General features: G+C 35.7%; 1 protein-coding gene across 2 annotated transcripts; it reads left to right on the plus strand.

The window, feature by feature from the left end:
- The first annotated feature begins 9,215 nt into the window (after window positions 1-9,215).
- Window positions 9,216-14,324, plus strand: LOC120150630 (transcription initiation factor TFIID subunit 5-like). Of its 2 annotated transcripts, XM_039163280.1 has the most exons (19): window positions 9,216-9,464; window positions 9,936-10,017; window positions 10,088-10,166; window positions 10,297-10,394; window positions 10,495-10,551; window positions 10,655-10,742; window positions 10,830-10,939; window positions 11,142-11,249; window positions 11,436-11,587; window positions 11,926-12,036; window positions 12,112-12,181; window positions 12,287-12,326; window positions 12,485-12,649; window positions 12,781-12,857; window positions 12,996-13,112; window positions 13,358-13,623; window positions 13,750-13,845; window positions 13,954-14,026; window positions 14,149-14,316. In XM_039163280.1, exons 1-19 carry the CDS (start codon window positions 9,301-9,303, stop codon window positions 14,200-14,202), a joined length of 2,007 nt encoding a protein of 668 aa, XP_039019211.1. In that variant the 5' UTR covers window positions 9,216-9,300; the 3' UTR covers window positions 14,203-14,316. The 2 variants fall into 2 exon arrangements, with proteins under 2 accessions (XP_039019211.1, XP_039019203.1); XM_039163272.1 differs by having other exon boundaries at window positions 12,781-13,112; window positions 14,149-14,324.
- The last annotated feature ends 7,570 nt before the right edge of the window (window positions 14,325-21,894 follow it).

A 21,894-nucleotide genomic window follows, 5' to 3' on the forward strand; every position in this document is an offset into this window, starting at 1 on the left:
GGAATATAATAGCTTCCTCATCCATTTTGTTTATCAAAGGTTGTTAGGAAAATAAATGACCAAATCTGGGTTCTATTTAGACTCACTGAAATATTTGCACTGTATTTTCAATTTAAACATTCTAAACCTATTTTATATATTCATAAAAATTGGCAATATCTTTTATATTAACATAACTTCTATATTAAACTTAACAACCAACTTGTTGACATTGCCTACAATATAATATGAAAAAAAAACTGAGTCAAATTGTTTTTAATAACACAAAGAAAACTTGTTAGTTGAAGTGAAGAGGTAAAAATCCAAATACCCAATTGCCAGTTGGTATTATTATTATTATGATTTTAAATCAGTATACGTGAAATTTTCCTCTCTCAAAGACAATTCCTCTATTAAATTCTTTCACTTGTAAGCTCCGCTAATTGTAAAGAATAATTGGTTCACATTGGAACCTGAATATAATAAACTTCGTTACCAAGTGGAGCAATAAAATTTTTATTCCATTAACTCAATCCCCTCGATGTAATCAGCAACATGATGTGTATTGGCTGATGCCCTACAATCTTACGTGAAAATCCACTACCAGATGGAGTTGAATTCACAACAACAAAGTTGTAGCGGAAGTCCCTTTTTTTTGTTGGGGGGTTTCATAGTTTTGTCTGAGTTGAACATGATGATTTACAACCCCCATTACGACCTTTTTTTATTATTAATGTTTTATGGTGGTGGGATACACTAAATTTGTAATGAGAAAATGTTCGAAGTGTTGGGTTTGATCCGGGCAAAAACATATTGGTTTTATGTATCTTTCTCGTTGTTTATGTTAGGAGAATCTGGTAAAGCATCTAACCTTAAAAAAAGTTCAACTAACCAGACAAACAGAAAGGATTAGCTAAACAATATGTTTAATACAACAACACCCACATGTTACTTTCATTTGTATCATCGTCATTTTTTAAGTCTAAAACTTTGTATTTATTTAATTTAAGCAATTCAAAGTCACTTTTTTTGGTACACTTGATAAAAGCAGTAAACTAGTGTCTCAACACGCTCGCTTCGTTCCTGTCAGTTCCTAACATCGCAAGAATTTCAGTTGAAGACGACTGCAGAATGGAGATATCTTCTTCTTGAAGAAGTGCAAGATTCGCCAACTTATCAACACATTTATTTCCTTCTCGCCAGATGTGCCGAACTTCAACCACTCATCCTTCCTTTAGGATGTCTAAATAGTCATTAACCAAATCGATTTCTAAGAGGTCTTTCATCCTATCTCCATTAAAGAGATCCACAATCCATTTTGCATCCATCTCTAGGATCAAATTCCTTAACCCAAGACTTTTAGCTAAAATGAGACCCTGTCGAGCCCCTCAAATTTCAGCGATCGAACTATTAACCCTCCCAAATCTCAACATGAATCCAACTTTTCGGTCACCATTGCTATCTTGTATCAATCTACCTGCAGCAGCTAGACCTGAATTCATTTTATACACACCATCAGTATTTAAAATCCATCCTCCCTCAGGAGGTTTTTTCCATTTAACCCAACATGGATCATTTACCATCCTTCTATACGAGTTTAACAGGGCATTCTCTATATCCTTGGCAAACTGTTTAGCATAGTTTATCACTTTAAAGGGATCAATTATCGTTTCTTTAAAAATCCTTTCATTTATGCTCTTCCACAATCCCCATATGGTAACCATAAACAATGGATCCCATTCTAAGCCATCGAACCTGACCTTTTTTGAGAGACAGTTTCCCTTCAGCCAATTCTTGAACTCCATCGAAGTAAATTGACTATCTTGCTCCCTAGCTTTTAATTATTCCCAAATGATTTTTGCTACTTGACACGTCCGGAATATGTGATCTATTGATTCTATTTCGTTTCGGCAATCTTTGTAGTTTGCGTCTTGTGTCATGTTTTTCCTGCATTTAACTTCATTTGTGTTGAGTTTGTCAAGGTAGGACAACCAAATAAAAAATCATGATTCTCTCGCTGGTTTTATTTCTCCATATCCACTTTAGATTTTCCCCATATTGACCACATATCTCCATATTAGAGATGGTTTGGTATGCCGAAGTAACCGTAAACTGCCATCCTTAGAGAAGCCCCAAGTATTTTTATCTTGTTCCTGAAGATCAGTTAAGGCTGGAATCGAAACTCTTTGGATTTCCATCATTGTTTTTTCAGAGATTATGTGTTGAATTTCTCGAATATTCCAAGATATATTTTCATCAATGTATCTGACAACCTCTTCATTTCTGCTCGGGTTATCTATTGAAGGATATAAGTTCTTCAATGGTTCTTTTCCTACCCACCAGTCTTGCCAGAATTTTGCTTGAGCACCTGATTTAATCTACTATTTGTGTCTTTGTTTAATCAAATTGCGAGTACCTAACATGCCTCTCAAGGTGGAATAGTTGTTTCCTCTTGACTCTGACTCCAAGAACTCCTTCTGCTTTAGATACTTTCCTGCAAACACTTTACACCAAAGATTTTCTTGTCTGGTAAGGAGTTTTCAACTGTTCTTCTCCATAAGAGTGATGTTCATTAATCTTGCTTTATGAATACCTAAACCTCCCATCTTTTTGGATCGATAAACTTTATCCCAGCTGACCAGGTGATTATGGGCATACTCTATGTCTACTCCCTACAAAAAGTTACAATTAAGTATGTCCAGCTTTTTACAGACTAAAACTGGAAGCAAGGATGTTTGCATCGTCTGTATTGGAACAACATTGGAGACGGTTTGGATGAGTGTTCTTCTTTCTGCCATGGATAAGACTCGTCCTTTCCACCCCGCTAATCTTCTCATGACTTTCTCAATAAGAAGATCATAAGTTCCTGAATTTACCCTTTTATGGATTATAGAAACTCCCAAGTAGGTTCTCAAGTTATCCGTAAGTGGAATACCACACAAATCACTTAAGTATTGAGCTGTATTAGAATTAATATTTGAGGAGATAAATATTTTTGATTTTAGGAGATTTACCTCAACTCCAGCTGCTCGGCTAAATTCATTTAAGCAATTTCTCATGTTCTGCATTTGATCTGAATCTGCTTCTACAAACAGTAGAAGGTCATCCGCAAAAAATAAGTGGCTTAATTTAGTTCCACCCCTCGAGCTCTTAAACGGTTTCCATGTTCCCCTTTCTTCTTTCTCAATGATAATGTGGGAAAGTCTTTCCATAACAAAAAATAAACAAGTAAGACGAGAGCGGGTCTCCTTGACGTAGACCTTGCTTAGGATTCAAGCTCTCTGTGGTTTCCCCATTCCATAACGGCTCGATTGTACTTGATGTAATGAAAAACATTATAGTCTCTATCAACCTTTCAAGAAAGTTAAAATCTTTAAGGGTTTTCTTAAGAAATTCCCAGCTAACATTGTCATAGGCTTTCTGGAGATCTATTTTAGTAATAATTGTACCCTTTTGTCCTTTGAGGTTCATCATGGAATGAACTGCCTCCTAAACGATCAAAATATTGTTCGATGTACTTCTACCTTTAAGGAAGTTGTTCTGGTAGGGTCCAATCATCCTTTGCAGAATAGGACACAAACAATGAACAATAATTTTGGAGAAGATTTTGTAAGACGTGTTGAGTAAGCTAATAGGCTGAAATTGAGTAATATTGTCAGCTGCAGCAATTTTCGGTATAAGCACCAAGAAGTTTCTTAAGATTTTTGTCTCCATATTTTCCAACTCCAAGGTCTTATTCACAAAATCATGTAGGGTGTTCTTAACAGTGTCCCAATTCTGTTTATAAAAAATGGGTTGAATGTTGTCCGGACCCGGAGCTTTCAGACCCTTCATGGAGAACAAAGCTTCTTTGACTTCCTCCATTGTGACTTGATTCATTAGCTCGATTTTTTCTTCTTCATTTAATCTGGGCATGAAACTATCGTAATCCCTTGACAACTGTACGTACTCCTTCCTAGCGAACAACCCCTTATAATAATTACAGACATGTTGACAAAGAGCTTGTTTTCCTGTAATCTAATCAATCCCAATGTACAGACCAACTATTTTATTAAATTTGCTCCTTGCCATAGTGGTTAGATAAAAGAACTTCGTGTTATTTTCGCCTTTCAAAATCCAGTTTAGTCTAGACTTCTGAAGCCAAAAGATTTCCTCCAGCTCCAACACTTGTTGATAATCAGCATCCATGGTCTTTTTCAATCCCTGAATGTATGTAGAATGGAAGTAATTAGTAGATTTCTGAATGTCTTGCATTCGTTTCATCAAATTTTCTTGCGTTTGAAGATGTTCCCAAAAGTATTCTCCTTCCATTCTATGATCGCATTCTTTGTTTCTTTCACCGCATCAACAAGAGAGTCTTTTTTTTATCCCATGCTAAACTAAAAATCATGTTAAACTCTTCATGAGTAAGGCAAGCTTCTTCAAATCTAAACGGATGTTTTTCTTTGTCGACAGGAATTTCCAAATTCGTGTTTACTAGAATCAGGTTATGATCAGAATAAATTTAGATGTTTTTCTTTGTCGACAGGAATTTCCAAATTCGTGTTTACTAGAATCAGGTTATGATCAGAATAAACTCTTGTTAAGGTAACCACTCTAAGGTTTGGAAAGCAATCGGCCATCTCAATATTATGAAGCAACCTATCGAGTCTTTCCTGAAGAGTAACTCTTCTATGGAGGTGTCTAGTCCATGTAAACTTACTACCAACATAACCAGCATCCATCAGATTACACCTATTCCAGCGTTCGCGAAACTTGATGATTCGGTCCATGCAATCAGAGTTACTGCCTATGCGTTCATCCAATGTAGAAAAGTCATTAAAATCGCCCACAATCATCCAAGGCTGATCAACACTTGTACAGTAGGCGTAGATATTCTCCCATACTTCTTCTTTTTTAGTAGAATGAGGTTGGACATAGACAGTGGAAAACAACCACCTATTACCATTTTCTTGAATATCACAGTGGATAACCTGGTCTGTATAATGCTGAATGGTAAGCTCTTGCAAGTTAGAATTCCAAAAAAGAATCAAACCTCCCTAGAGACCCTGTATGAGGACCTCAAAGTGATTATCAAACTTCAATTTTTTCTGAAGCAAAGTACCAGTACCTGTCTTAACTTTTGTTTCAAGGAGACAAATAATGGTTGGGTTTTCATCCTTTATTAACTCTCTACAGTTCCTGATTGAATCTTTATTACCTACTCCACGACAATTCCAAAAAATAAACCTCATTGAGGGAGATTGTTATTAGTATATGCCTCTATGGCCATCGTCTCATTTGTAATAACTACTTGTTCTGGTCCAACTGGTTCAACTTCCATTTCCCAAGCATCCTGATTATCTGGTTGACTGGTAGCATTTTCAACATCCATTGAGGGTTTCTCCTGATTTTCCATAATTTTCTCACCTCTATTTCTGATTCCATAACAACACTTTGACTATTTCTCCATCTATTCTTACTTCCTTTAGTTCTACCATGTTCGTCTCTCTTAGCAAAGAATTTAGGAGACTGAATTTTATCATTTCTTTTCCTAGAGATCCCATCACCTGAGCTCTCTGTCGGGTTACTGTCTTTAACTCTGCTGCTACATTCTTCACTTCGGGTAAATCGCATGTCCTTCGTTAACATTCTAGTCTTATTAGTGATTTCATTTACCTCTTGATTTCGGCTTTGTTCCTCCTTTCCCTTGCTAATCTCTTATTCATCAATATTATTCAACCCATCAAATTTGTTATTCTGTCGTGGTTCTTGGTTTCTACTACTTTGATTCTTCAGGTTACTTCTAATTCCACGTATTCTCCTTTGAACTAGCATCTAGGGTCTATATCTGTCCTTAGCTAATTCTTTCTCTTCTTGTTGAATTTTATCATGTTCCTCTATTTCATGTATTTCTTGATATTCTTGAACTTGTGGTTCTCTGTTGACCTCCATGATAATTGGAGTTTGCTTTTGGTTAACAAGGCAATCGGTGACTCTGTGACCCACAACACCACAATTGAAGTAGATAGAGTTCTAGCCCTCATATTCAATATTATATACCCTATTTCTTATACATACTTTAGACAATAGGGGAGAATTTAGATCAATTTTCACACATATTCTTGCAAATCTTCCTCTTGTTGACCAAGCTGTATGGTAATCAATCTTAAGGGGTTTTCCAACCAGCTTTCCTAGATTACACAGGACACTCTCCTCAAAGTACTCAATAGGGAGACCTGGGATGTGAATCGAAACTACCGTAGAAGGAATACTTGCGTTCGCTGCCACAAAATTGGGACGTCATCTCTGCACCGTGATATAATGATCCATAATCTTCCAAGGTCTTTTCATAAGAACCTTTGCTCTATCCAACATATTTTGAAATTTAATTGCATAAAACCCATACCCAAGGTCAATACATTCAAACTCACCTTCTAATTTCCACATATTTGTTACCCTACTGATTAGGGTTTTGTAGGCCACTGTTTTGCCCAAAATCTTGATAATGAGCGCCTTTCTCCATAGTTTCCTCAATTTTTCTTTTAATTCTTGGGGGATCTTGATTGTCGGGATATTATCCCCTTTAGGAGCTTCTTCTTCATCTGAATCTTCATCTTCAACTTCAGTCGAGATTTGAAAATTTTCAGGAAGAAATGTAAGACTTATCACAGTATCTCTCCATGATCTTCTTGACACCTCCTCTTCGAAAATGCCCTCACCTTCAGTTGAACGAATTCTTTTATTTTTTCTTTCTGCTTTACCTTCCCCTTCCACTGCCTGGGTCACCTTGGTGACCGGCGGAGACTCTTCTTGCATGGGAACAAAACGGTGAAACCTCTAAAGAAAGAAAACTTCCCAGCAATTCAAAGTCACTTTAATAATTCATAAAAATATTTAGTATTTCATTCAAGTCTAATCGAAATTTTAAAATACTCTAAAATAATAATAAATTTTTAAGAAAAACATAAAAATTATGCCTTAAAAAATTACAAAAAAATAATTATAAAAAGGAAATTATTTTTGGACTTTTACTCTTTAAAATTAAATCATGACAATTTCGCACTACAATCATAGTTGATGAACATCTCCAAACCTCATTAGTAAGAGCATCAACCGATGTTTTCCAAATGAGTAATTTTCATCGAATTTACTTAATATTATATTATATCCCAGGGTGCTTAATCAGCAGCTTATGAGTAGTTCGAACTCGATTAGGTCAAAACTCGATAAGAACTTGACTCGATTTGAAATCGAGCCCAACTCGAAACCTTAATAAATTGAGTCGACCAAATTCCAGCTCGACTCAATAAATCCGTGAGTAACTCGCCAACTTTTTTTTATAAATTTTTAGTAGTTCTCTTAAAAAATTATTTCATTAAAAAGTATTAACTAACCTTAATAAATTGAGTCGACCAAATTCCAGCTCGACTCAATAAATCCGTGAGTAACTCGCCAACTTTTTTTTATAAATTTTTAGTAGTTCTCTTAAAAAATTATTTCATTAAAAAAGTATTAACTTACTAATAGATAATAAATGATTCATCTATTAATTTTTTAATAAAAACTAAAAAAATACTACATTATTAATTAATAGTTATTATTTTACTACATTCAAAAATCAAACATTAATTATTAATTTATTTTAATGTATTTGTGGATCGTTATTTTAGAGTTTAGACTTTCAATTTTTTTGCATACACTCTTTTGATAATTTTTTGGGTTAAATTTAGTAATTTATGTTTATATTTAACTCTATATAATATTATTAGATTTTACCTACATCTGAAAAAGTAAGATACAAATTTTGGTGAGCTTAACGAGCAACGAGCTTAACGGGCAGGAGTTAAGCTACAAGTTTTTTTTAACGAGCATGAGTCAAAAAAAATTTTAACGACCATAACGAGCAACGAGTCGAATTGAGCAACAAATTTTTTAACGAACATGAATTAAGCATTGCTCAACTCGCGATTAACTGGTCGATAAGCACCCCATATAATATCATTAAAATTCGATATGTTTATATAAATAAGAATTATTGGTGATTAAATTCACTATTAGTATCAATGAAACAACTGATAATAACTATTTTGAATGCCAGTTCGTGATGAGAGATGTTGAATTAGGTGGTTCAGTTAATCAATTGAATCAAATTACCCAAAATTCATTAATCAATTTTTTTCTTTTAACCATTTATCAAATCAATTTTTCCCATAATTTTTTAACTAAACTGAACAAAGTTCAGTTATTTTAATATGTTAATCGAATTAACTGAAATATAAAATAATATATATAATATATTAACTATTTAATATTTTTGATTAATTCAGTCAATTAGTTTAATTAAAATCGAAGTTTAAACACTCTTAAGAATAAGTAATATATAAATAATATATTAAATATATAATAATTTTGATTAATTTAGTTAATTAACCGATTTTCAATCGAATTGACCAATAACTGAAAGTTTGAAAAAATTATTACTCCTTAATCGTATGAACATAAAATTAACCAAAAAAACTTTGTTTTGATCAATAAATACTAGGGGTGTGCAAAATTACCCGACCCGGTTGACCCGACCCATCGACCCGCCGACCCGGATCTAAAAAAACCGGGTAATTCTCTAAAAAAAATTACCCGGCCGGGTCGGGTACCTGGCCCGACATTTCCCGGGTCGGGCCCGGGTCACAAAATCTAGTTTTTCCGGGTACCCGGTTACCTGAGTATCCGGTTAGTTTTTATTTTTTTTTTAATTTTTATATATAATTATATAAAATATAATGAATTATTTATATTATGAATTATTATATTTTGTATTTTGAACTTTTAAATTTTATGTTCGGATATTAGAGTATGTAATTCGAAGTTTCGAACATTTAAATTTGTGTATATATTTTTTTAAATTAATAATTTGAAAATAAAAAATTAAAAACCGGGTATCGGGTACCCGATTACCGGGTACCCGTAACATCCGGGTCGGGACACGGGCCGAGAAATCGTCGACCCAGAAGTTTCGGGTACCGGAAATCGGGTACCCGAAAATCCGGGTACCCGAATTTGCACATCCCTAATAAATACGATTAAAACCGAACTTTGGACCCCCTATATGTGATTCAATCTATTACTTTGGGCTCATAAAACTATTAGTAGTGAGCCCATGAAATAGTAAAAAGGATCCAAATAGTTATGGACTTAACAAAGATCCGAACCCAGATATAAAAATCCCTACTTAATCATAGTTCAGGGGAACAAGCGAAGCATAGAAGAAAAAATTGGGAAGACGAAAGCGTATGTTTGGTTTTACTCGATAAGTTTTTGGGTTGTGGAAGAGAAAAAGCAACAATGGAAAATATGCAAGCAGTGAATAACTTCGTAGCGGCTTATTTGAAGAAGAAAGGATTCAAAGAAGCGGAGCAATTGTTAGAGGATCTTCAGAACAAGGACTCCGCTCCTATCAATTTCCACGACGACCCTGAACTCGCTAAGTTCATTCACCGCTTCTCCCAGTAAGTTCAAATGCAAACCCTAACTCTCAAATTCCACCAATTTCCTAATCTCCTCCGTTTTGGTTAACTGCTATTGTTAGCAGCTAGCATTCTATAGTGCGGATTCAGTGTTTGGTGTTCATATTCGGTTTTACTTTAGTTCTGGCTAGGGGAAGAGTTCAGAATTGAAACTTCGTTTAGATTATGTGGAACAGTGGTAATTGGTAGAAGTTGGGTTCGATAACATTCCAAACAAATGCAAACGTTGACTCCTAACTAAGCAATTTCCAACGTAATGACCTAAATTACATGTCGGATTAAGATAAGTCTCATGTTTGCTAAACATGAATGCCTGTTTCAATGGTGCAGTAAAAAATGCTAAATAGAGAGATAGTTTTTGTGTAGAAGAAGAATGCTTTCCTTTTTTGGTTGAATTTCACTGTTTATTGTAGGTTTCTTTTCCTTGTTTCTTATCACTCTGCTTTTTTACAGGTCGGAGGATGATGTGGCACGTTATCAGGATGGGTATAGTAAACTGAGGTCATGGACTTATAGTTCGCTAGATTTATATAAGGTAATCGATTTGATATCTAGTGTATGAGTGTTTGAATCAGTGACATAACATTGTCTTTGAATGCATGCAGCATGAATTGCTTCGTGTGCTTTATCCTGTTTTTATACATTCGTTCATGGATATGGTGGCAAAAGGACATCTGCAAGAGGGTATTTATTAAAACATTCTAGACTTTGATTTTTTTTCTTGTATCCTGTGCTGTTATTGACCTCCTGAAGAGGGCTCTACTGGGCAAACCTTTGATAAGTTTGTCTCATATAATTTTGATTTGTATTGCAGCTAGAACTTTCTTCAATACCTTTCGTGAAGACCATGAATTGATGCACTCACGAGACCTTCAAAAGTTGGAAGGGGTTCTTTCTCAGTCTCATTTGGAGGTGGAACATAGTCCTCTTTCTTCCTTTTTTTTACTTACATACCACTGACTAGAGTCTGCCATTTTTTGTACTCACCATCAGTTGTTGTTTCCTTAATCAGGAGATGGAATTTTCTCGTTCTCTTAGGCAGAGTAAAGTTAACATCAAGATATGTCAGGTAAAAGCTGTAAATTCTTTCTTTGGTAACTGCTAATAAGATAAGAAAAGTATCTATTCATTTCCTCTTTAACTGCTGAATTTGTTGTCAATCACTTCGGCAGTATTCCTATGATCTTCTGTTGCAATATTTGCATAAAACACAATCCACTGCAATGCTTGGGGTCATCAATGAACACATCAACTTCCAAGGTGATGCCATTTTCATTAATCATATTCTGCCTGCTACATTTGCAAAAGAGGTGCTGTCTGATTATGGTTTTCTTTGTTTCCTTCCAGTTTCTTCTGGACAGCCCAGTTCCACTTCTGATGATGCAGAGGTTGTAACACTTATTGGAAGCTGCCAGGACGCAGCTAATCAGATAAACCAGAAAGAAATACATTGGGGAGTGAGTTGCTGAATTGGTCTTATAATTATCTATGGATTTTGCAGATATAATTCTCCTTCCATTAGTGAAAGTAAAAGGATTCCTGCTGCCTTCAGCTCTATACTGAATCCTATTTGTACTCCACTTAAATACACATTTGCATACTTATTCTCATATTTATAATTGTCTTTTTTTAACTTTGAGCTTCTTATACATTTCATAGTTGCTTGAAGACTCCCTAGAAGAACGCTTGGAGAAAGCAGGAGGTTTGCTTTCTGATTCTGAAAAGACAGAAGAAGAGAACAAAGAGGGGGATGTAGATGAGACTAAGGTACTTTTTTCTATAAAAGGTCCTGTAACAATTCATTATATTCCTTCAGCACTTGAATGAATATATTTTACTTTTGTTAGTTTTTAGATGATGTTCAAGTATACTGTAGTAGGATTATGAAATTGTTTGATTAATGGCAGAATCAGGTTTTTGTTCTTTAATTTGTTTTATCTGTTTCTTGTTCAGAAAAGATCAGTTGAAAGTGGAAAGCAAGGTGCTTCAACGAAAAAGTTGAAAAAGGAGAAATCTCTTAATGCAACAGCAAAAAGTGCTCGTCCTGAGGCTAGCACAACTCCTGCTGCACCACGAGTCAAATCAAAGCTCCCTTTGCCCTTAATGTACATTCAGTAATTCCCTCTTGATCTTTCTTATAAGATGTAAGATTGATTCTTAACAGAGTGTGCTAAACTTTCACTGAATTAAACCGCCATAGAATTATCAATTTCCTTTTCTTTACTCTGTGAAATGAGAAAAATGGAGAGAGAGATGGAGAAAAGAGCTTGAATGTACATCGCTTCTATTAGCATGCTTGTTATAATAAGTTCTTAATGGGTTCTATATATGGTTGGAAATAAGTTTTGAATAGACATCTCTATATTATTCTTAATTCGAGTCTTGTTTTGCTATGCTGTGCGTATGTTGTTTCTTTAAATTATTTTTTTAATGCTTGCCTCAGGTCAACAGAAGTAGAGCAGTCTATTCTTGAGGATTTAAGAAATCGTGTACAATTGAGCAGTGTTTTATTGCCATCTGTCAGCTTTTATACTTTCCTAAACGCACATAATGGGTAATGTCCATAAATAATAGTCTTCTTCGTTTTTAAATGCTTTCAGATGCTTAACGTGCATTATACTTGTGTCAGTTTGAATTGTTCATCAATATCCCAGGATGGATCTTTGGTTGCTGGAGGTTTCTCAGACTCATCACTGAAGGTTGCATCTTAAATCATAGCTTGCCTGATATATGATTTCTTCTTTATTGGTGTCCTTTTCCTTTTAAGGAAACATATTGGTTGCTGATTTGATTTCTGCCCACAGGTTTGGGATATGGCAAAACTGGGCCAACAAGGTGGCAGTTGTAAGTCAGAAAGTTAATTAACTCCCCCCCCCTGCGCGCGGCAACTGCAGAGTCTTTGTTGAATTTTTATCCCAAAAATCCGGATATCTCTTTCAATATTACTCTACAATTCTAATATACCTGTTTATATTTCTGTTTGACAGAAAGTATGGTGTCAGCTATTTTGCAGGCTGAAAATGATTCTATTTCAAGTGAACATGTTGTGGGGCCAAATGGTGGGAAAAGGTCATATACATTGTTTCAAGGTCATTCAGGACCAGTTCATTCTGCCACCTTTAGTCCTCTTGGTGATTTTATTCTTTCTTCTTCAGCAGATACCACAAGTATGTCATACAATATTGCATTCTCATAGAGCTTGTCTTCCCTCACATCTCGGTTTCTTCACCTCCCTTCAATAGTTTGCTCTTGTTCCTATATTGAAACTTCTTGCAACCTTAAAAACATGGACTTACAGTTCGCTTATGGAGCACAAAACTAAATGCAAATCTTGTTTGCTACAAGGGTCATAATTATCCTGTCTGGGATGTTCAGGTACATCTGATCTTCCATGGGTGTTTGACAATAAATACCACTTCTGAAGTTCTCCACTCCCTTTCATTCTTTAGAACAAGACATTTTTTCCTTTTTGTTTTTACCTCTAATATGTTTGATGTCCTTGCCTCCCTGCAGTTTAGTCCTGCGGGTCACTATTTTGCCAGTGCTTCTCATGATCGAACGGCAAGGATATGGTCGATGGACAGAATACAACCTTTGAGAATAATGGCAGGGCACTTGTCTGATGTTGATGTAAGTAGGCTTCTATCTTTATCTTTCTTTCTCTGACATGCTGTTCTAAATTTTATAATCAAATGTGTGGCCAATCTTTTCTGTTAGATCTGACCCCATAAAAAAGTTGCACCATTTTCCCTGTCAGATAAAAGCTTATATCTTGCAGAGTTTTCTGGTTGTTATTTTTTAAAGCAAGGTACATGCTCTTGTTTGAGGTTGTATTATATTTCAACTGATCAAAAATTGTTCAACCTCTGTTTCAGTGTGTGCAATGGCATGCAAACTGCAACTATATTGCCACTGGCTCTAGTGACAAAACAGTCAGGTTGTGGGATGTACAAAATGGAGAATGCGTTCGAATTTTCATTGGTCATAGAAGTATGATATTGTCATTAGCGATTTCGCCTGATGGTCGATATGTGGCATCTGGTGATGAAGATGGCATGATCATGATGTGGGACATTTCAAGCGGAAGGTGCATTACACCTTTGATGGGTCACACCTCGTGTGTGTGGACACTAGCTTTCAGGTGAAAAACCTACCTTCTAGTCTAGATAATCCAAATCATGTCTTGAAAATTCTTACGTAAAGCAGGTTTCAGACGATTGCACATTTGAATTTCTTAACATTTTCTTCCCTGTTCTTGAACATTCAGTTGCGAAGGTTCACTTCTGGCATCTGGATCTGCTGATTGCACTGTAAAATTGTGGGATGTAACAACAAGCGCAAAGGTCCCCAGGAATGAAGAAAAGTAGGTTTTCAGCAGTGGAGAACAAATTTGGTTGTGATATATTTATAGTCTCGTGTCATATATTCTTATAATTATTAATTATGTGATAAAATTGGTTTGAATCAACAGGAGTGGGAATACAAACAGGCTGAGATTGTTGAAAACCCTTGCAACCAAGTCCACTCCGGTGTATAGTTTGCAGGTAAAATTTTTCATTGGAATCTGATGCTTCTATTTCCATTTGGTGTGTGTGCGCCTTCTTAATATTGTCTGTATAATCGCGTGTGTATATGATAAATACGGTGAACTTTATGTTTGGGTCAGTTTTCTAGAAGGAATCTGCTATTTGCTGCTGGGGCGCTGTCAAAGAACATGTAAAAAAATCAAACACTCCCATGATCTCTCAATCAAATTTGATGTTGTGGGCTTGTGGCGCAGTTAGGACAGTCTACCTTCTCTGTACTTGCACAGTAACAATATGGTCTGCTATTAAGGTTTTTTTTTTGCATGCTAATAAATGTCATCTTGGTTATTGTTATTGTTATTGTTATTGTAATGACATGGAATCATTAATTAGACAGGCGTCCTGTTTCGTTATTGTATATGCAATTATCTCACAATTTGGATTGCGGGGGTGGCATCAAAAATAGTTGGAAAGGACGCATGCTGTCAAATCTCAACTAGTTTGGCGATGCTTCCCATAAAAGCATATAATATAGGGCTAAATTACATAACTGACACCGTTTGTTTTTAATTTTATCTTTCTAATACCGTTTGACCAATATTTCCAAAACTAGCACCTTTTCTGCTGAGTTGGCAAAGGCACGTCCCCGGGGACGCGCTTTACCCATGTTTTCGCTGAGTTGGATGCCACGTGTGAAAGGCGCGTCCCCGGGGACGCGCCTTTGTCATATCAGCAGACACGTGTGGAAAGCGCATCCCCGGGGACGCACCTTCCATTAAATGTCATAAATGCCCCCATCCGTTTTTTCTAACTATCCCTCCTCCTCCCATATATAGACCCTCTCAACCTTCCTTCATTCTTCACACCAAAATCATCTTCTCCTCTCTTATATAACTCAAATTCTTCAATTATTTGAGTTTTAAATTTGTTATTAGTGGTAAGAAATTTATTTTTATGTTAGTATTTTTTAAATAGTTATTATTTTTATATTAATATTTATGTAAATATTATTTTTTATTAAAATAATATTTATAATTATTATTTATTTAAAATTATTAATTTTTTTTGTTAATTATATTGTTTTGTCTACAGTTATAATGGAAAACGAAATGCTGTTGCGATTGGATATTGATCATATCTCCAGACATTTTAGCGATATGGTAATATTTTTTATAATTAATGTAATATTTAAATTTATTTTTATTTAAAGTTATTATGAATTTATATTAATTTTTATTTTTTATAATATATTATTAGGATGCTGATCGTATTTTAGAAACTTTTATTAAAAATTCACGTATACCGACACCGGAATGTATTTTGCCATATTTGGCTTCTGCTGGGTTCGGGTATATGCAACAATTATAGGCGGTTGCAAACTCGAACCTGTCCTAATTTCTGCACTGATTGAGAGGTGGAGGCCCGAGACACACACTTTTCACCTTCCATGTGGAGAGGTAACAATTACATTGGAGGATGTCTCTATGCATCTGGGGCTTCCCGTCGACAGAAATATGATGTGTGGTATGGCGGATGGTGATTGGCAATCAATGTGCATTGATTATCTTGGAGCTGCTCCGCCAGAGTTTAATGGAGGTAAATAGCTTTATCTTGGTTGAAAGCTAATTTTGAGGTTTTAATGAAAATGCTTCAGAGGATCAAGCAAGGCATGTGCTCGGGCATATATTCTACGAATAATTGGAGGAATATTGATGCCCGACAAATCTCGCAACCAGGTGCTTGTATGTGGTTGCGGCATCTGATCGATTTTGATGAAGCTGGAAGATATAGTTGGGGTGCTGCAGTTTTGACATTTCTCTTTAGAGAAATGTGTCGGGCGACGAATTATAAGAAAACTGCTATCGGTGGATGTCTTCTGCTTCTATATCATGGGCGTGGTTCCGCATGCCTTTCTTATGCCCGATCGTGAATGAACCATACGTATTCCTCTTATTGTTGAGGTAATTTTCGAACTAAATTTGATTTAAATATTTTCAATTAATAGGGTGATATTTAGTTTATATTATATTCATAGGTGGTCGATGAAAAGAAAGACCATAAAAGTATACCTACTGGGTTAGAGGAAATTCGTTTACTTATTGATACGAAAGCTGGGTCTGAGGTATGTTTTTAAATTGTTTAATTATTAATATTTTAATTTAAAATGTTAGATATATTAGAATATTTTTTTATTTGAATTGTATATTATATTTCAGTTTCAGTGGATACCTTATGCGAGCGATGAAGTGAAACCTTGCATCCCACCCCACCTTAGTGGGTCATTAGAGGTATGGATATCGGTTATACCTCTTATATGTTATGCTATTATTGAGTGGCATCCAGTTGATCGCGTGCTCCGTCAGTATGGTTGTACTCAATATATTCCTGGAGCTCCTAGAAATTTAGACGACGTGCATAACATAGATAGACGGGAAAGAAAGATGTTAACTGGGTGGTGAGACACAGAGTTGGATTGCGCTTTGGGAGAACCGATATACACTGTTTGGCCCCTCGACAATATTACGCTGAAACGGTCATATGGTTACAGATAACTAATGGACAGGTTTAATGAAAATGGGAAGCCGTTTCTACTTTCGGCGGAAGCACGAGGGTTAATATTCCTAGGCGCGAGAAGACGTTCAACCGTCTCAATATCATCGTCCCCCGATACGTGGACGGAGAGAAGGCGCTACCGTTTCTGCATCAGTCCCACCCATCCTTATTCGTCGAGCCGCAGGGGTACATGCCCAGCCCTCCACTTCATATGCCAAGCCCACCAGTTTATATGCCATCTCCGCAGGTTACATTCCGAGCCCGTAGGTTACATTCCTAGCCCGCCAGGTTACATGCCTAGCCCGCAGGGTTTTATACCATATGGAGGTGCATATACGACTATGTGTAATGATCCAGCATATGGTTCATATGCATCTTATTTGGCTGGTGGTGCTTCTCCGCAGACACCTCAATCTTCATCTGGATCACATACATCGATGCCAATGTTTTCACAATTCCACATTCCCGGGGAGCGGTGGGATTGTTACTAGCACTCCTCCAGGGTCGTTATTTTATATAGGCCCTTCAGCCCCTTCAAGACGACATCGGTGATCATTATTTTAATGTTATTTAAATAATTAAATTTCAGAATTTTATGTAATTTGGTTATGTTATTTAAATGTTTCATGGTTGTTACATACACGCATCGGTGATCCAGTTATATTTAATGTTATTTAAATAATTAAATTTCAGAATTTTATGTAATTTGGTTATTATTTAAATGTTTCATGGTTGTTACATACATATTTTTTAATGTTATTTTTTATTCACATTTAACATTAAATGTTTGATAAATGTTTTTAAAATACAAATTATATTATTCGAAATTTAAAATAAAAATAAAAATAATATTATTCAAATTTAAATTTAAAATATAAATTATAGTATTCGAAATTTAACATTAAATTTCAACTTAATATTCCAATTGTATTCGAAATTAAAAGTTATATTCCAATTATAGTTCACAATACTTAAATTGAAATTAAATTATCCATACATATGATTTATCATTAACATATATTAAAACGTATACATTAAAATCAACTTATGTTGAGTTCATCGATCGACGGAATCAGCCAAGAGGGGTGAATTGGCAATTTATTCAATGTCACATTTCAATGCTCATTCCATACAGTTTCAATGTCACAATCAACTTATCACTTCACATTTATTCAATTTATCCATAACATTTTATCTAATTTATTCAAACTTCACATAACGTTTTAATTTAAGTTATTCTTAACTTGTTGAACTTTCAAAAGAAGTTAAATTTAAGTTATTCAAACTGATATATCTAGTGTCCCCGAGGGACATGAGTGACATAATAAAGCAATGATAACATATTCTCTGACGAAATAATGGAAGGCGCGCCCCCGGGAACGCGCCTTCATGTAAATAGTGAAATAATAGGTGATATATCTAGTGTCCCCGAGGGACATGAGTGACATAATAGGGCAATGATAACATATTCTCTGACGAAATAATGGAAGGCGCGCCCCTGGGAACGCGCCTTCATGTGAATAGTGAAATAATAGGTACTGATATATCTAGTGTCCCCGAGGGACATGAGTGACATAATAGGGCAATGATAACATATTCTCTGACGAAATAATGGAAGGCGCGCCCCCGGGAACGCGCCTTCATGTGAATAGTGAAAAATAGGTACTGATATATCTGTCCGAGGGACATGAGTGACATAATAGGGCAATGATAACATATTCTCTGACGAAATAATGGAAGACGCGCCCCCGGGAACGCGCCTTCATGTCCCCTGAGAAATAATAGGTAATGATATATCTAGTGTCCCCGAGGGACATGAATGACATATAGGGCAATGAAATATTCTCTGACGAAATAATGGAAGCGCGCCCCTGGGAACGCGCCTTCATGTGAATAGTGAACCGATTATAGACACTATTATATGCAACGTATTATAAACTTTCAAAACAAACTTCAGTTCACAATCTTTCAAATTCTCAAATTCCCAAACTCTAAATTCTCAAATTCTCTGAAAATGAGTCGTCTTTGCTGCTGTTGTTTTGTATGATGGAGAAATTAAGGAAGCTGAAGAGGGGGTTGTTTTTGAGTCAGATCATTATCCCCTTAACCTTGAAGAGAAACATCACAATTGAGGAGTTAATCACAAATTTCGTTAAAGATTCGTGTAGCAGGCCAGAGAAGACTATCTTCACTTCAGTACAGATTTCCTACTGAACTTTTTCCGCTCACGTATACATCATTTCAGCTTTCAAACGATGATGATGTTTCTATGATGGTTGATGCTCATATGGGGAGTTCACAATCTCTTATTGAAATGTATGCCACTTTTATTGAGGTTCGTGCAACTCGTAGTCTCTCATATTCCTCTCACTTTGGCATTGCATATCAAACTGATCAAGTTGATAGCCCGACACAACTGATCTGTAATGATTTCACATCATTAATGGCGGATCCAACGCCATATACCATGCCATCAAGTTCAATAGGAAGGCATTCATCTGCAACTGCTTATGATCTCAACCCAAGTGGCTTCACCAATAATCCATATGGCAACATCTCTTCTACTTCAAGGGGCAGACATTCATCTGCCAATATTTTCGACTTACATATGGAAATGCCAACGAGACGACAGTCTATTTACATCCCACATGATACAATGGCCTCAAGTTCAAGGGGAGGACACGCAAGCGGGAACTTATTTGACCTCAATATTGGATTATCGGAGGAACCCTCATCTCCACCAGAAGAACCTCTTCGGGAGCCAGGTGTAGATGGTGCTGAAACGGGATTATTCGTTGAACCTGACTCACCACAGTTTAACGTACATTCTGATGATGACGAGGATGACGTTCCGATAAATACAACACCAGTCGAACTTCCTGCACATATGTATGAGGCTGATTATGATGCAATGTATGAGCCTGAATTTCCAGATCTTCCTGATGTTGGCAACTATGGACTTCAATCATCAGTCAATGACGGTAATTTACATATTGGAATGGAGTTCGCATCGAAGGAGAAAGCAATGATGGCAATAAAGAGTTACAATATTCGTAACTCAGTTCAGTCCCGAGTTGATCGATCTAACACGGAGAAATATGTCTGCTACTGCGTCCAACGTCACAACGGATGTCAATGGATGGTCCGTGTATCAAAGAGGAAGAGGAAGAACAACTTATGGGAACTAACCAGATACAACGGTCCTCATACATGTTGTGCAACAGGTATAAACCAAGATCATCCCAACTTGGACTCCAACATTATTTGTCAAGCAATCATGCCCATTGTGAAGCAAAGCTCTCATATCGCTATGGTCATATGACAACAAACTTGGCTGAAGCAATAAATTCAACCTTAAAGGGGGCGCGTCATTTACCAGTCACGGTGTTGGTCAAAACGACTTATTTTCGTTTGGGTCAACTCTTTGCAAAACTCGGTGGACAAGCTCTTACTTGGATGCAAAACGGACATATTTACCACCCAAGACTAGTAGCCGATTTACAGAAAAAAGTGGCTGCATCAAATGGGATGTTAGTTACAAATTTTTCTCGCACCCGTGAATTGTTTCGTGTAACCGAAATACCACGTCCGCTGCAAGGGATTGAAGCTAACTCTTTCAGAGTTAATCTGCAAGAGAGGTGGTGCGATTGTGGTTTCTTTCAAGCACTCAAATATCCATGCTCTCATGTCATTGCTGCTTGCTAACATTCGCATTCGGACTACAAAAATTATGTTGATCCCGTATACCAACTTTCACAAGTATTCAAGGTATATGAATTTGAGTTTCCGCCCATAGGAAACGAAAGAGACCCAAATGAGATTCAAACTTGGCTTACAATTGTACCAGATCCATTGCTATTGAGGGACTCAGGTCGTCCAAAATCTACTAGAATACATTGTGATATGGATATTCGGGAGAAGTCAACAGAACAAAAACGATGTGGGCATTGTAGAAACATCGGGCACAATAGAAAAAAATGTCCAGCTCTATTATCATCATATAACCGTTAACTCTTATGTAATTAATATTGTATTTAAATGAATGTTTTTATTTCTAATAATTTAATGTTATTGCATTTATATAATTTGTCAATGTATGTACACCTAAATAATTTTTTTTACTTTTAAATACATAAATATATTTAATATATTATTTAATATAATTAATATTATTAGTTATAATTTTTTTAAAATATAATAATAATTCCACCTTCTAAGTAGAGAAAAATATTAAATTAAAACAAATTAAAAGTTATTAAAAAATTATGTATACGATGACACATTTCATGTTCTGATTGGAGGATTAAATTTATTAAATTAAATTTTCAATAAGACTAATTTTATAAAATATGTAAGTCTTGAAGATTAAATATGTAATTATACTAATTTATTAACTTATGCATCAATATTTTCGTTAAATATTGATATGAGATGACTAGATTGATAATATTTAAATAATTAACTGATAAAATTAATAGATCGATAATCAAAATCAAAAACACTCGAAACTTGATAATTCTTACATTATAATCGAAACATTTTACATAATATATTATTAATTTATAATAATAATAAAAATAAACTATTTATTATAAAACAAAATACGTGTCTGCTGAGTTGGCAAAGGCGCGTCCTCGGGGACGCGCCTTCCACACGTGGCATCCAACTCAGCGAAAAACACGGGTAAAGCGCGCCCCCGGGGACGCGCCTTTGCCAACTCAGCAGAAAGGGTGCTACTTCTGGAAATATTGGTCAAACGGTGTCAGAAAAGTAAAATTAAAAGCAAACGGTAATTTAGCCTATAATATAGAGCATGATTGATTGGAGCTATGAAAGGTGTCGGTTTTTCTTTCTTTTTTAATGTTTTATATACTTTTTCGCGTTTAAAAAAATTAAGATGAATGTATAATCGTATCACACGGTGTTAAAACGTACGAAAATTCAGCAGTGATTAAATTAGTCATGGATCGGGATACCATGCCATTTAACATCTTTATTTACAAATGATCAGATGGCTCTAAAAGATCCCAATCTTGGTTGACATAAATGCGTGCGTTACGAAGGAAAGAGATGAGATCAAACCCAAAACAAAAAGAAAAACCCGAAGGGTTGCAAAACTAAAAATTCAGCTGGTACATTTATTAAAATCATATGGAAACTAAGAGGTGGTGCCTAATATTAGAAGCCAAGAGGAAGTTAAGACCGAATTGCAGAAAGCAGCATAGACATAACATGTCAAGTAAGAAGACAGTCCCACTGCCACTGGTCGTACAAATCATATGGCTATGCTTCCCCCACCCCCCCAGTCCCCCACATTCTTTGCATGTATCCTC

The sequence above is a fragment of the Hibiscus syriacus genome, unplaced genomic scaffold (assembly GCF_006381635.1).
Source record: "Hibiscus syriacus cultivar Baekdansim isolate YM2019G1 unplaced genomic scaffold, ASM638163v2 tig00002793_pilon, whole genome shotgun sequence".
In the NCBI taxonomy this organism is placed as follows: Eukaryota; Viridiplantae; Streptophyta; class Magnoliopsida; order Malvales; family Malvaceae; genus Hibiscus; species Hibiscus syriacus.

Bases quoted from the DNA above. Each gene is read 5' to 3' on its own strand.
- LOC120150630 (XM_039163272.1), top strand. From the start codon at position 9,301: ATGGAAAATATGCAAGCAGTGAATAACTTCGTAGCGGCTTATTTGAAG. The intron at 10,018-10,087 runs GTAATCGATTTG...GAATGCATGCAG, and splicing joins GTTCGCTAGATTTATATAAG to CATGAATTGCTTCGTGTGCT. The intron at 10,167-10,296 runs GTATTTATTAAA...TTTGTATTGCAG, and splicing joins AAAAGGACATCTGCAAGAGG to CTAGAACTTTCTTCAATACC.